Here is a 16,017-nt window from a genome sequence, read left to right as displayed (position 1 = left end):
GTTGGCCTTGGCGTCCGCAAGGCGGGTGTCTGAGTTGGCGGCTTTGTCTCACAATAGCCCCTATTTAATCTTCCATGCTGATAGAGCAGAGTTTGAGAACTCGTCAGCAATTTCTGCCAAAAGTGGTTTCATCATTTTACGTGAACCAGCCCATTGTGGTGCCAGTGGCTACTGAGGCCTTGGCGGAATCGAAGTCTCTCGATGTGGTCAGAGCATTGAAGATCTATGTCGCCAGAACGGCTCAGATTAGGAAAACAGAGGCTCTGTTTGTCCTGTGAGCTCCCAACAAGATTGGGGCTCCTGCTTCTAAGCAGACTATTGCACGCTGGATCTGTAATACGATTCAGCAGGCTCATTCTACGGCAGGATTGCCGTTACCGAAATCGGTGAAAGCCCATTCTACCAGAAAGGTGGGCTCATCCTGGGCGGCTGCCCGAGGGGTCTCGGCGTTACAACTTTGCCGAGCTGCTACTTGGTCGGGATCAAACACCTTTGCAAAGTTTTACAAGTTTTATACCCTGGCTGAAGAGGACCTCTTGTTTGGTCAATAGGTGCTGCAGAGTCATCCGCACTCTCCCGCCCGTTCTAGAGCTTTGGTATAAACCCCATGATTCTTGAAGCATCCCCAGCATCCTCTAGGACGTATGAGAAAATAGGATTTTTATACCTACCAGTAAATCCTTTTCTCTTAGTCCGTAGAGGATGCTGGGCGCCTGTCCCAGTGCGGGCTGTATCTGCAGTTTGGTTATGGTTACACTCATGTTGCATTGAGTTCAGTCAATCTGTGACTGTTGTTGGTCATGCCGTTGCATGCGTTGTTTATTGAATACCATGTTGTACGGCGTGTTAGTGGTGTGAGCTGGTATGTATCTCACCTTAGTTTAAACTAATTAAATCCTTATCCTCGAAATGTACGTCTCCCTGGGCACAGTTCCTATAACTGGAGTCTGGAGGAGGGGCATAGAGGGAGGAGCCAGTTCACACCCATTCTAAGTCTTATAGTGTGCCCATGTCTCCTGCGGATCCCGTCTATACCCCATAGTTCTTGAAGCATCCCCAGCATCCTCGACGGACTAAGAGAAAAGGATTTACCGGTAGGTATTAAAATCCTATTTTTCCAGTGTAAACATGCCTAGCCTAGCAAGCCTTTCCTCGTATTCTAGCATCTCCAACCCCTTAATGAATTTGGTCGCCCGTCTCTGAACCTTTTCTAGTTCCAGGATATCCTTTTTGTAGTATGTGCACAGTATTACAATTTAGTCTTCGTATTCATTTGTCTGTCCTCTTCATGCTGTTTTCACATTCTACTGCACCATATTCCCCCTATCTGAGACATTTTCCATTAAATATTTTTTTCTTTTTTGCAGAATCCTGATCCCATGTCCTAATTATTCTCCCTTTTTTTCTGATTGTTAGATGAAGCTACATACTGGTCTGAACAGGGAAAGTTTAATTATGACCGCCCTGTATTTCTCCATTTTATAGTTTGAATCGAATGAGAGTTTTCTTGCCTGTATTACTGGGAGTGAGTTATTAAACGCTAGCATGAATATAACGTATTATGTGACAATATGCTGCACATATAAGTAACCCATAAAGAAAAAATACTGTTAAAATAAGCATTGGCCATGTTCTCCAAAATCCACGGCTGCAGACTATCAGTGATTGACTCTATGCTGCCATTTGGGGTGTGAGGAGGGGGCGGTGACGTATCACCACAGTTTTTAATTTGGGGGGGGGTGCCGAGGCCAGGATCTCTGTCAGACAATGTAGATTTCCTGACCTCTTGGTAGGAACTGTGGCAGCCGACTTGCACAACCCCATGGGTCATACTGCTCGGTGATTGTGTCGCAGGTGATCAATGTGGCATCCTAGGATGCAACACGGATCACTAATGCAAGCAGGGGGCGTCTGTTTCTATCAGATGCCTACTGTTACATTACCATACTAGTGTGTCGCCTGATTCTATAGGAGCCACTGGACACTGCAATATGGGATGCTGCCACTATGTGGAGCCGCAGAGTACCAAAAAGGGACAAGCCGGCAAAAGGAAAGGATGGGCAGGAGAGTCTGAGAGATGCCGCAGATCTGAGGAGAGAGCGTGGGCAAGCGCAAAACTGCATTTTCCCTAGTTATAGTCAAAGAGGTGCTGCAGCAGTTAAAATAAAGAAGCCTTTTTAACTATTAGAGTTATTGCTCATTGCCTATTACCATATTGCAAACTACTGTCTTGTATATGTTACATTCCATTTCTGTTGAATTGCCTATATGTAGGTGATTACTATATTTTCTCCATATGGTGACCTGCAATCGATTAGCATCCTCCATCACCCACTTTAATAAGCTACTTGATTATTCTATTTATCAAGGCTGTCACGTTATGTCACTTTACTGTGTGTATCGGGCTAGCCTCTCTGCTACAGCTTAAGGTGGACAAAGTTTGTTGAGTCATTGCCAGAGAAGAAGGAAGATCCACTGGAGCTGCCATCTCAGCTGTGTGGTACCATCCACACCTAACTTATCTGTGCCCACATTAATACCCGGGATACCAAATAAAGATTTCTTGTTGCTCCGAATCACAGAAGGGGAGTGATGGTAACCACTTTCCTGGCATTAAAGTATGGGATATGAGAGCATTACCTGACCAAGTCGCAACCTATACATCAGTGATGCCACTCTGCCGCAGCCGTTTGTATGGATGATATCTGTTCTGCCCATATGCAGAACCGTTCTCCTCCTGCTCCGACCACCAACATCACTCCTAAAATTGCCTAAACTAAAAGTGTTGGGAGGGGAACATAGTACCCCCCCCCCCCCCCCCCAGCAGAAATACGCTGGTCTCTGCATGTGGAGAGCTAAGGGGGCTAATGATCAGTCTCCCCTGCCCCACTGTACTCTGCAATAAGGTGAAGCGGTGGGGCTATGACATGGGGGGGAAAGGAGGTTTGGAGTAATGGCAGGTCTTATCTTGGCACTGGGGGGGAATGTTTTAAATAAAATAAACATTTACATACAGTATATAGTGACACGTGAAAGGGGGGACGGATGGACAAAACATCGACACGGGGTAATGGTGGGGGGCTCTGCCAGGGGGTGGGGGTTGATAATGCTGGGGATCTTTTGCCACTCGGTGGGGGGGGGGAGGTGATTTTACAATGGGGCCTATGAATATTGGCCCTCATTCCGAGTTGATCACTCGCTAGCTACTTTTAGCAGCCGTGCTAACGCATAGTCGCCGCCCACGGGGAAGTGTATTTTCGCTCTGCAGGAGTGTGAACGCCTGTGCAGCCGAGCGGCAGCAAACACATTTTGTGCAGAACAAGACCAGCCCTCTAGTTACTTATTCTGTGCGATGATTGCTGCAACGAGTGACACGGTAATGATGTCAGATACCCGCCCAGCAAACGCCCGGCCATGCCTGTGTTTTTCCAAACACTCCCAGAAACCGGTCAGTTGCCACCCAGAAACTCCCATTTCCTATCAATCTCTCTGCATTCGCCAGTGCGACTGAAAGCGTTGCTAGAACCTGTGCAAAACCATGATGCTCTTTGTACCAGTACGCTGCGCGTGCGCATTGCGGCCCATACGCATGCGCAGATTTGCCATTTTTTTAACTGATCACTACGCAGCGAACAACGGCAGCTAGCGATCAACTCGGAATGAGGGCCATTGGGTAGGGGCGAAAAACACCCCCAAGGTACATATATATTTTTTTTATTAAATATTTAAATACATTTTTCAAAAAGGAATTCTAATCTTTATTAAATAAAAAAAAAATCTGACTTTTTTTGAGGGAGGCGGGAAATCATCTATTAAGTAACTAAAGGAAAGTGGAATTTTACACTCAATGCAACAAAATGTAAAATAAATGTATGCGAGACATAAAAACCCGATAGCATAATAGAGTAAGTGGTGATGTAACGTCTCAGGAAAGGGACATTTAGGCTTCACGAATTGCCCCAGTTGTACATTTAGTTACATCATAATAAACAATAGCACACAGTAGTACTGGGATTGTGCATTGGGGGTGGCACTATTTCCTGTAGTATGACAGCACCAAGTAACGTTTTCACTCCCTAATATGTTCTAATAGCTGACGGATGAAAAAAATAGCTTTATATTTGCTGCTGTTTTGCTGCTGATTGGCAGCTGTGATTGATAAATATAGACATCTGAGCGGGTGAAAATTATTTTTTTCTGTACTGTTCCAGTATTCCATTAGCCCCCATTCTCACAGCACCTGCAGGAGTGGTAGAATTTGATGTACGTGACACAGAATTTGCTACACTGAGCTGTGGATCTTGCTGAACGATGATATGAGCGTTCATTAACAGGTTTAATTAACTGCTAGAGTAACAAAGAATCCGCCCAAGGGATACATGTAAATTAAATCGCACATATTTTAATAAACAGACGCTGTTAATGACATTTAAAAGTAACAAACACATGTTTATTAGAAAACAATTTTATTATTTTTTTGTTTGTTTCAACTCCTTGTATTACATGTATGTAGTGTCCGCTGTTGTTTTCCTGTATATCTTACACTGTTCTTTTCTAGTTCTATAGATTCCTCCTTCTATTGCTTTTTTTACCCTTATATCGAAATGAGTTATGGCACGTAAGGGGGTGCATCACCCCATTCATGCAAGTACGCCGTTTTATAACATGCTCACCTACACACACACACACACAAATAAAGAGTGCAAATACAGAGCTCCCGGGAATGGAAATATTGAGACAAGGCCGAATTTACAGTTTAGGTAGGCCTAGACACGGATGCAGCCAATGTTATCCCAAAATGATTTATATTCTCTTACTCATATTATACTTAGGGATATGACTCAGACAGTGGTTTCAGAGACAATTGAGATATCACTTTTGGATAATTCTGGCTACATCTGTACTTGATCAGTCACGCTGAAGACAAAATAAGTGACGTTTGCTTCAGAGGGTGCAGACGATGATAAAATGAGCAGTGCTACAAACACGAGGGCTGTGAGTGGTAATGTGGGTGGAGTTGACGCACACTTTGTGCCTCTGTTATTGAGGCACCAATAGACGTGTGCCTAGATCACCTACTATCAAATCCAGCCTTGTTTGCAAGTCATAATTTGGTACCGTCACCGTATCCGTCAAATCTCCGTAATTATTTCTGGTTTCTGGTTTGTTACTGATACATGTTGCTTGGGAGCTGCTTCTGGGTACACCAGGAACCCAGTGAATGTAATATATTTTCCATGATTGCTGTAAGCTCCGTAGCCTTCGTGTCTGTAGCTATAGAGCCACACTGTGTCTCCAGATTGCAGAGACAACATTAAGCTTTGGCTCTGCATCTCTCGCTTTTTGGAGTGGCTGTCATCATAAATCATTGCTTGGACCTCATTCTGGTTCTTCATCAGCTTGACAGACATGGTTTTAGAAGGCATTTTCCCAATGGTGAAAGAGAAGTAGTAAGCTCCAGCCATGCGACACCGGAATTCTCCAGAAGACAAGTTGAAATCTTTTCCAATGTTGACAAACTCCGTGTCGAAAGTGATTGGTTGATGCTGGATCTTCCTGTCCTCTGTTCCAATGAGACTTTGGGTTCGGGCAACTGAGAAAGCCGACCTAGGGTCTGAGTCTATCGCTGGTTGGTCAGCTACCATTGTGTTCTTTCTGTAGACTTCATTCTGCTCAGAGGACTCCTCTTTAGAGATCATTGTATTTTGGGAGTTTTGAAGCTTGTAGGAGTCACTGCCACCTTGGAAATAGTAGGATGTATCTGGATAGATTAAATAGCCATTAAAGGTTGTATAAGGTCCAACATTGCTGTAGAGGGCATATTTTGGGTCGCCATGGAGCCGAAGCCAAACTGTATCTCCATAATCGAGTTGCAACATTGCACTTTGGCTAGCCGTCTTTCTCTCTTTGTGATGATGCTCATCATAGACAATCACCTGGACCTCATTCTTGTTCTTCATCAGCATGACCGATAGGTTTTTCTTGGGAAACTTTCCAATAGTGAAGGAGAAATAATAAGCCCCAGGAATACGACACCTGAAAATCCCAGCTTTGGGGTCAAAATCCCCTCCAATATTTACATACACCTTGTCAAATCTGATGACCATCTCTGGGCCTCCTTCCATACTGCTAGTACGGGCAACGGAGAAAGCAGAACGGAAGTCTGTGCCGAGGGCCGCAGGGTAAAGGAGAAGGAGATGGGCTATTAATCCAAGGAGAATAGAAGTATTGGGGGCAAACATTCTGGCTGAGTAAAAGAAAAAAAAAAAGCATAATGTTAGTGACATAAATAAATAATATAACTTTTAGGAGAAGGCTCATAAACTTACAAAAATAATAAAGCTATCATTATACTATTATGTATTAATACCAAATCATGAATACACACCAAATAAAATCAAGTTTCCTGATGGTACATATGTAGCTTACAGTTTTATGTTACATAATCGAGTTTATCGTTAGTTTGCAGTTTAATGTAATATACTTTTAAAATCAAAGGACTGTGTCCATATAGTGTATAGACAAGAATGTGCCCTTTCCCGGGATGAAAAATGAGTATAGAAACATAGAATTTGTCGGCAGATAAGACCACTTGGCCCATCTAGTCTGCCCATTTTTTTTTATTTTTATTATTATTATTTTTATCTCTAACCTTATTTGATCCTTATTTCTTTGTAAGGATATCCTTATGTCTATCCCATGCATGTTTAAATTGCTCTACTGTCTTAGCCTCTACCACCTCTGATGGGAGGCTATTCCACTTGTCCACTACCCTTTCTGTGAAATAATTTTTCCGCAAATTTCCCCTGAACCTCCCCCCCTCCAGTCTCAGTGCATGTCCTCGTGTCCTATTGCTTCTCTTCATTTGGAGAATGTTTCCCTCCTGGACTTTGTTAAAACCCTTGATATATTTGAAAGTTTCTATCATGTCCCCCCTTTCCCTTCTCTGCTCCAAACTATACATATTGAGATTTCTTAGTCTTTCTGGGTATGTTTTGTGATGTAGGCCATGCACCATTTTAGTTGCCCTCCTTTGTACAGTTTCTAATGTATTAATATCCTTTTGAAGATATGGCCTCCAGAACTGAATACATTATTCTAGATGAGGCCGTACCAATGACCTATACAGTGGCATTATTACTTCTTTCTTTCTGCTGCTGATTCCTCTCCCAATGCAGCCAAGCATCTGACTAGCCTTCCTCATTGCCTTGTTACATTGCTTACCTGCCTTTAAGTCATCCTCATTGCCTTGTTACATTGCTTACCTTCACAATGAGTGAAGTGCATATGTGTGAGAGGATCTTTGTTGCGGAACTCCTGCAGCTCTGCAGCCTTGCATAGGCCTCACAGAACATCAATCGGTAATTAGCATATGAAGCTTGCACGCAACCAGGCTGTAGCAGGGAATATGAGCAAGTAGGAGACTCGCTCTCCTCTACTGACGCGTTTCTGTGTCTCCTGACACTTTTATCATAGGGATAAGCATCATGCTAATTATTTATTACCGTGCTGTAAGGCGATCGGGATGCTTTGTGCTAACTCAAGGACCAACAGTCAGATTTTCTGGACCACAGTTTGTAAGAAGTGAACGACGGTTGCAGATCCAGTTTCACCAGGGTCACACTGGAGGAACCTGTATACAAATCATATTCTGTATTACAAACCAGATGAGGTCATTTACGAGGCACAAAACAGACATCTTGATTAGTGCAGTTGTGTTAGGGCCATAGGTTTCCAGAGCAAGATGTTCCCATTAGTGGAGGAGCAGGGTGGAGTGAGGGCAGTCCAAGCAAAGTATGGAGATGGTGCACCAGAGTGTCTGGACTCCCAAGAGCAGTGCAGAAACCAGTGAGTGAGAATATGGAAATGGGGAAATGGATGGTGAAGGCATATTTTCTTTACTTGGTTCTATTCACAACTCTGCAATGAGATCTGAATTTTGCTCAGAGCTGGCAGAAGTAGGTTCTCTCTCCTGTGTCATAAAAGTCAGGGGAGAGGGCTTTCATTTGTGTACAAACATAATGGTGGCCTTCTCAGTGTTAGGTGAGCAGCACCCTCAATAAGGCAGCCTTTTGGGATCTGGTGCCTGTGTTGATGTACTGTTGGAATTCTTGACAAAGGTCTCCTGTTACCTATCACTGTCACACCCTTGTTCACACACAGTCAGCGCCTCAGCAGCAGTCTAAAGGTGGGTACACACTGACAGATATATCTGCAGATCAATTGATCTGCAGATATATCTATGGACGGATCGAGCAGTGTGTTCAGCATACACACTGCTTGATCCGTCGGGGACTGACGTCATGAACTGGCGCCAATATATCGGTAGATATATTGGCCGTCGGCTGTGCTGCGTGGCCGACGCGATACGTCTGTGAACGACGGAGTTCACAGACGTATCGGCCGTACACACTGGCCGACGGTCCCGCAATATATCGGCCGTTCAGGAGAACGTCCGATATATCGACCAGTGTGTACGGGCCTTTAGTGAGTCTCCCTCACACTGAAGCAGTGAGAAGTGTGGAGAAGTGAGCCAGTGGAGCTGTTGCCCATGGCAACCAATCAGCATTGAAGTAACATTAATAATTTGCATACTATACAATTGTACGGAGCAGCTGATGGGCAACTTCTCCACAGGCTCACTTCTCCACTCTTTTCACTGCTTCATTTATAGACACCCCTCCCCCCATCAGTCACAGTTTCACCTAGTGAAGTAAAGTCTATCTGTGGGGTCTGACTCTGGCCCTCACTGTGACAGCGGTCGCCCCTCCAGCCGCCCTTCCAACTAACCTAGGACATCTGTGCATCCCAAAGCCTTTTGTCAGGAAGTCGTGGCGCAGACCGCCATTCCGGTAAGATCGCAGAAGAACGTATAGCAACCCTAGCTGGTCTGAGGCAGTTTTGGTCTCTGGATATAAATGGCCAACAAGATGAAATATAAAATCAGGACTATTTTGTATTCAATATTTTTGCCCCTTTAAGTTCAAGTTTTAAAAGCACCGCTTAGTAAAATTAGCCCTAGGTATCCTAGAGGAAAGGCGACAGCAGAAGTGGCGGTTACAACGCCAGGGCTGCAAAGCAGTCCAAAACGCCAACCAGCTCCCATTGTCTAGCTGATACAGGAGGCTGGGGGTGGGCAGATAGCTAGCCAATTGGAGCTAGTTACCTGTACAGGTAATGGCAAAACCAGCGATAACCAAGCACTACAGCAGTAATAAACATTGATGGGGCTTGATAGATTGGCCAAAATTCTTCAACTATCACCAGTGTCTATCACGTTTCAAAAAAAAAATAATAATAATAATAATTTTTTTTGGACTGCCAATAAATGTAAGAGCCAGACATGCGGGCGGACTAGCCCTGTGCTGGGTGTTTCCCCGCATGTCTGAGAAAATGATCGTAGATGTGCTATGGAACTAAGGGTGCAGATAGGGGCAGTCCAGTCACAGAGGGACTTACAACACCAAGTGCCTGATTCATGTTTGTAAGTAAAGCAAAAAAAGCAAGCAACTGGGCAAAACACGATGCACTGCAGGTGGGGCAGAGGTAACATGTGCAGAGAGATTTGGATTTGGGTGGGTTAAAACAGAAATCTGTGCAGGGCAAATACTGGCTGCGGTTGCATGTAGCCCACAAATACTGGCTGCTTTATTTTTACACAAAATCATGTTGCACTGCAGGTGGGGCAGATGTAACATGTGCAGAGAGAGTTAGATTTGGGTGGGTTATATTGTTTCCGTGCAGGGTAAATACTGGCTGCTTTATTTGTACACTGCAATTTAGATTTCAGTTTGAACATACCCCATCCAAATCTAAATCTCTCTGCACATGTTACATCTGCCCCACCTGCAGTGCAACATGGTTTTTCCCATGTGCTTGCTTTTTTGGTTTGCTAACAAACCTGAATTAGGCTCATAGGGGGTCATTCCAAGTTGATCGTAGCTGTGCTAAATTTAGCACAGCTACGATCATGAACTCAGACATGCGGGGGGATACCAAGCACAGGGCTAGCCCTCCCCGCCGATGCCTTTGCACTTCAAGAGTAGCTCCCGGCCAGCGCAGCTTTAGCGTGCTGGCCGGGAGCTACTCATCGCTCCCCGGCCTGCAGTGGCTGCGTGTGACGTCACGCAGCCGCTGCGGGCCACTCCCTACACGGTCCGGCCACGCCTGCATTGGCAGGACCGCGCCCATGAAACGGCGGCCACACGCCGCCATTTCGCCCCTCCCGCCCATCGACCGCCTCTGCCTGTCAATCAGGCAGAGGCGATCGTAGCGCAGCGCCGGGCGGCCATGCGCCGGGCGTACGCGCAGTTCTGACCCTATCGCTACGCTGCGAAAGACTGCAGCGTGCGATCGGGTCAGAATGACCCTCATAGTTGGATTGGGGAGGGCTGCGCTCCAAAGCTTCTGGCACAGGGCTAGTAGACTTGGGGCCTGTTTCTAAGCGGCCAGCCAACTCCCTCCTCACCACTGCTGCCCACCTGATTTCTCTCGCTTCACCTATGCCTCCTCTCTCTGCCACTTGTTCCACTCAGAATCAAGTTCAAACTCCTCTCACTCTCCTTCAAAACTCTCAACAACTCTTTTCTCGCTACGGTATTTCTCCTACGGAACCACTGTGGCGCCATGTAGACTATTAATCCAAGGAGAGCATTTATTATACAGACTATTATTATCTTCTCTCCAGACCCATCAGGCACAGTTCTTGTCCTAGATACTGTCATTTGTATTGCGCTTATGAATGTGTATAGTTACAGTAGTTGAAGCTGTATGATCAAAGGTATCACTTCCCATGTGAGTTCCAGGCAGTGGCAGGAGTGTGAGTGAGCCCGGAGGGGAATGTACTGTAGAATGTCTCCAAGGCAACAGACGAACTGGATTGGAGTTGTATTCTTACAGTCACAGGAGAGGAGCCAGGAAAATATGTTCAGTATTGTGCGGGAAACAACCTCCCCAGTCATTGCTTAGCCAGGATAGTCTTACAGATGCTTTCTCCCGACATTCAGAGGAGAATATTCTCTCTGTGCCGCTCAGTCTTATTAAGAGATTAGGTCACACATTTCAATGGTTCCTCCGTGTTGCCATCTGGCAGAGTGTCATTATTTGCAGACAGTGAAAGTTCCCATTTATTGAAGGGGAAGAATGGGAAAAAGTCATATATTGGTTCAACTTAAATGGCTACAATAATAAGAATTTACTTACCGATAATTCTATTTCTCGGAGTCCGTAGTGGATGCTGGGGTTCCTGAAAGGACCATGGGGAATAGCGGCTCCGCAGGAGACAGGGCACAAAAGTAAAGCTTTTACAGGTCAGGTGGTGTGTACTGGCTCCTCCCCCCATGACCCTCCTCCAGACTCCAGTTAGGTACCGTGCCCGGACGAGCGTACACAATAAGGGAGGATTTTGAATCCCGGGTAAGACTCATACCAGCCACACCAATCACACCGTACAACTTGTGATCTAAACCCAGTTAACAGTATGATAACAGAGGAGCCTCTGAAAGATGGCTTCCTAAACAATAACCCGAATTAGTTAACAATAACTATGTACAAGTATTGCAGATAATCCGCACTTGGGATGGGCGCCCAGCATCCACTACGGACTCCGAGAAATAGAATTATCGGTAAGTAAATTCTTATTTTCTCTATCGTCCTAAGTGGATGCTGGGGTTCCTGAAAGGACCATGGGGATTATACCAAAGCTCCCAAACGGGCGGGAGAGTGCGGATGACTCTGCAGCACCGAATGAGAGAACTCCAGGTCCTCCTTTGCCAGGGTATCAAATTTGTAAAAATTTACAAACGTGTTCTCCCCTGACCACGTAGCTGCTCGGCAGAGTTGTAATGCCGAGACCCCTCGGGCAGCCGCCCAAGATGAGCCCACCTTCCTTGCGGAATGGGCCTTAACAGATTTAGGCTGTGGCAGGCCTGCCACAGAATGTACAAGTTGAATTTTGTTACAAATCCAACGAGCAATCGACTGCTTAGAAGCAGGTGCACCCAACTTGTTGGGTGCATACAGTATAAACAGCGAGTCAGATTTTCTGACTCCAGCCGTCCTTTAAATGTATATTTTTAAGGCTCTGACAACGTCCAACAACTTGGAGTCCTTCAAGTCGTCTGTAGCCGCAGGCACTACAATAGGCTGGTTCAGGTGAAACGCTGATACCACCTTAGGGAGAAAATGCGGACGCGTCCGCAGCTCTGCCCTATGTCGAATGGAAAATTAAATAAGGGCTTTTATAAAACAAAGCCGCCAGTTCAGATACTCTCCCGGCCGAAGCCAGGGCCAGTAACATAGTCACTTTCCATGTGAGATATTTCAAATCCACATTCTTTAGTGGTTCAAACCAATTGGATTTGAGGAAATCTAAAACTACATTTAGATCCCACGGTGCCACCTTAGGCACCCCAGGAGGCTGTATATGCAGTACTCCTTTGATAAAAATCTGGACCTCAGGGACTGAGGCCAATTCTTTTTGGAAGAATATTGATAGGGCCGAAATTTGAACCTTAATAGATCCCAATTTGAGACCCATAGACAATCCTGATTGCAGGAAATGTAGGAAAACGACCCAGTTGAAATTCCTCCATCGGAGCACTCCGCTGCTCGCACCACGCAACATATTTTCGCCAAATACGGCGATAATGCTTCGCGGTGACTTCCTTCCTTGCCTTTATCAAGGTAGGAATGACTTCTTCTGGAATGCCTTTTCCTTTTAGGATCTGGCATTCAAACGCCATGCCGTCAAACGCAGCCGCGGTAAGTCTTGAAAAAGACAAGGACCCTGCTGAAGCAGGTCCCTTCTCAGAAGTAGAGGCCACGGATCGTCCGTGACCATCTCTTGAAGTTCCGGGTACCAAGTCCTTCTTGGCCAATCCGGAGACACTAGTCTTACTCCTCTTTGCCGTATAATCCTCAATACCTTTGGTATGAGAGGCAGAGGAGGAAACACATATACGGACTGGTACACCCAAGGTGTTACCAACGCGTCCACAGCTATTGCCTGCGGATCTCTTGACCTGGCGCAATAACTGTCCAGTGTCTTGTTGAGGCGAGACGCCATCATGTCCACCATTGGTTTTACCCAACGGTTTAATAGCATGTGGAAAACTTCTGGATGAAGTACCCACTCTCCCGGGTGAAGGTCGTGTCTGCTGAGGAAGTCTGCTTCCCAGTTGTCCACGCCCGGGATGAATACTGCTGACAGTGCTATCACGTGATTCTCCGCCCAGCGCAGGATCCTGGCAGCTTCTGCCATTCTGTTTCTTGTGCCGCCCTGTCTGTTTACATGGGCGACTGCCGTGATGTTGTCCGACTGGATCAACACCGGTCTTCCTTGAAGCAGAGGTTCCGCCTGGCTTAGAGCATTGTAGATTGCTCTTAGTTCCAGAATGCTTATGTGAAGAGACTTTTTCAGGCTCGACCACACTCCCTGGAAATTTCTTCCCTGTGTGACTGCTCCCCAGCCTCTCAGGCTGGCATCCGTGGTCACCAGGATCCAATCCTGCATGCCGAATCTGCGGCCCTCCAATAGATGAGCCTCCTGCAACCACCACAGAAGGGATACCCTTGTCCTCGGCGACAGGGTTATCCGCAGGTGCATCTGAAGATGCGACCCTGACCATTTGTCCAACAGATCCCTTTGCATGGAATCTGCCGAAAGGGATTGCTTCGTAAGAAGCTACCATTTTTTCCCAGGACTCTTGTGCATTGATGTACAGACACCTTTCCTGGTTTTAGGAGGTTCCTGACCAGGTCAGATAACTCCTTGGCTTTTTCTTCGGGAAGAAAAACCTTTTTCTGAACTGTGTCCAGAATCATCCCCAGGAACAGCAGACGAGTTGTCGGCATTAATTGGGATTTTGGAATATTCAGAATCCATCCGTGCTGCTTTAGCACCTCTTGAGATAGTGCTAAACCCATCTCTAGCTGTTCTCTGGACCTTGTCCTTATTAGGAGATCGTCCAAGTATGGGATAATTAATACGCCTTTTCTTCGAAGAAGAAATATTATCTAGGCCATTACCTTTGTAAAGACCCGAGGTGCCGTGGACAAACCAAACGGCAGCGTCTGAAACTGATAGTGACAGTTTTGTACAACGAACCTGAGGTACCCCTGGTGTGAGGGGTAATTGGAACGTGGAGATACGCATCCTTGATGTCCAAGGATACCATAAAGTCCCCTTCTTCCAGGTTCGCTATCACTGCTCTGAGTGACTCCATCTTGAACTTGAACTTCTTTATGTACAGGTTCAAGGACTTCAGATTTAGAATAGGCCTTACCGAGCCATCCGGCTTCGGTACCACAAAAAGAGTGGAATAATACCCCTTCCCTTGTTGTAGAAGAGGTACCTTGACTATCACCTGCTGAGAATACAGCTTGTGAATGGCTTCCAAAACCGTCTCCCTTTCTGAGGGGGATGTTGGTAAAGCCGACTTCAGGAAACGGCGAGGTGGCTCTGTCTCTAATTTCAACCTGTACCCCTGAGATATTATCTGCAGGATCCAGGGATTTACCTGCGAGTGAGCCCACTGCGCGCTGTAATTTTTGAGACGACCGCCTACCGCCCCCAAGTCAGCTTGCGAAGCCCCAGCGTCATGCTGAGGCTTTTGTAGAAGCCGGGGAGGGCTTCTGTTCCTGGGAAGGAGCTGCCTGTTGCTGTCTCTTCCCTCGTCCTCTGCCTCGTGGCAGATATGAATAGCCCTTTGCTCTCTTATTTTTAAAGGAACGAAAAGGCTGCGGTTGAAAAGTCGGTGCCTTTTTTCTGTTGGGGAGTGACTTGAGGTAGAAAGGTGGATTTCCCGGCCGTAGCCGTGGCCACCAAATCCGATAGACCGACCCCAAATAACTCCTCTACGCATCGCCTGTCCACTGTCGTGTCCATAAAGCTCTTCTGGCCGAAATGGACATAGCACTTACCCGTGATGCCAGTGTGCAGATATCTCTCTGTGCATCACGCATATAAAGAAATGCATCCTTTATTTGTTCTAACGACAGTAAAATATTGTCCCCGTCCAGGGTATCAATATTTTCGATCAGGGACTCTGACCAAACTACCCCAGCACTGCACATCCAGGCAGTCGCAATAGCTGGTCGTAGTATAACACCTGCATGTGTGTATATACCTTTTTGGATATTTTCCATCCTCCTATCTGATGGATCTTTAAGTGCGGCCGTCTCAGGAGAGGGTAACGCCACTTGTTTTGATAAGCGTGTTAGCGCTTTGTCCACCCTAGGAGGTGTTTCCCAGCGCTCCCTAACCTCTGGCGGGAAAGGGTATAAAGCCAATAACTTCTTTGAAATTAGCAGTTTTTTATCGGGGCACCCCACGCTTCATCACACACGTCATTTAATTCTTCTGATTCGGTAAAAACTACTGGTAGTTTTTTCACACCCCACATAATACCCTGTTTAGTGGTACCTGTAGTATCAGCTAAATGTAACATCTCCTTTATTGCCAAAATCATATAACGTGTGGCCCTACTGGAAAATACGGTTGATTCGTCACCTTCACCACCGGAATCAGTGCCTGTGTCTGGGTCTGTGTCGACCGACTGAGGCAAGGGGCGTTTTACAGCCCCTGACGGTGTTTGAGGCGCCTGGACAGGCACTAATTGAGTGTCCGGCCGCCTCATGTCGGCAAACGACTGCTTAAGCGAGTTGACGCTATCCCGTAATTCCACAAATAAAGGCATCCATTCTGGTGTCGACCCCCTAGGAGGTGACATCCTCATATTTGGCAATTGCTCCGCCTCCACACCAATAACGTCCTCATACATGTCGACACACACGTACCGACACACAGCAGACACACAGGGAATGCTCTATACGAAGACAGGACCCACTAGCCCTTTGGGGAGACAGAGGGAGAGTCTGCCAGCACACACCAAAAAGCGCTATATATGACAGGGATAGCCTTATGATTAAGTGCTCCCTTATAGCTGCTTTTATATTGATATATTGCCATTTATTTTGCCCCCCCTCTCTGTTATACCCTGTTTCTGTAGTGCAGTG

The 16,017-nt window shown here is 46.2% G+C and overlaps 1 protein-coding gene across 6 annotated transcripts in view; it reads right to left on the bottom strand.

The window, feature by feature from the left end:
• Positions 1-4,449: 4,449 nt before the first annotated feature.
• C1QTNF4 (C1q and TNF related 4) overlaps positions 4,450-16,017 on the bottom strand; it is a 31,671-nt gene continuing 20,103 nt past the window's right edge. For 2 of the 6 annotated variants that reach the window (XM_063944559.1, XM_063944560.1), the window contains exons 2-3: positions 7,506-7,633; positions 4,450-6,247 (exon numbers count right to left, since the gene is read on the bottom strand). In XM_063944559.1, the coding sequence (XP_063800629.1) occupies positions 5,133-6,242 (1,110 nt within the window). In that variant the 5' untranslated portion in view covers positions 6,243-6,247; positions 7,506-7,633 and the 3' untranslated portion in view covers positions 4,450-5,132. Of the gene's footprint in view, positions 6,248-7,224; positions 7,479-7,505; positions 7,634-16,017 lie in introns of those variants that run through there. The other 4 variants (XM_063944561.1, XM_063944562.1, XM_063944558.1 and 1 more) reach the window with 3 other exon arrangements.

The sequence above is a fragment of the Pseudophryne corroboree genome, chromosome 11 (genome assembly GCF_028390025.1).
Source record: "Pseudophryne corroboree isolate aPseCor3 chromosome 11, aPseCor3.hap2, whole genome shotgun sequence".
In the NCBI taxonomy this organism is placed as follows: Eukaryota; Metazoa; Chordata; class Amphibia; order Anura; family Myobatrachidae; genus Pseudophryne; species Pseudophryne corroboree.
Note: the sequence above shows the minus strand (reverse complement) of the source record. Positions and strands in the feature narration are given on the sequence as shown.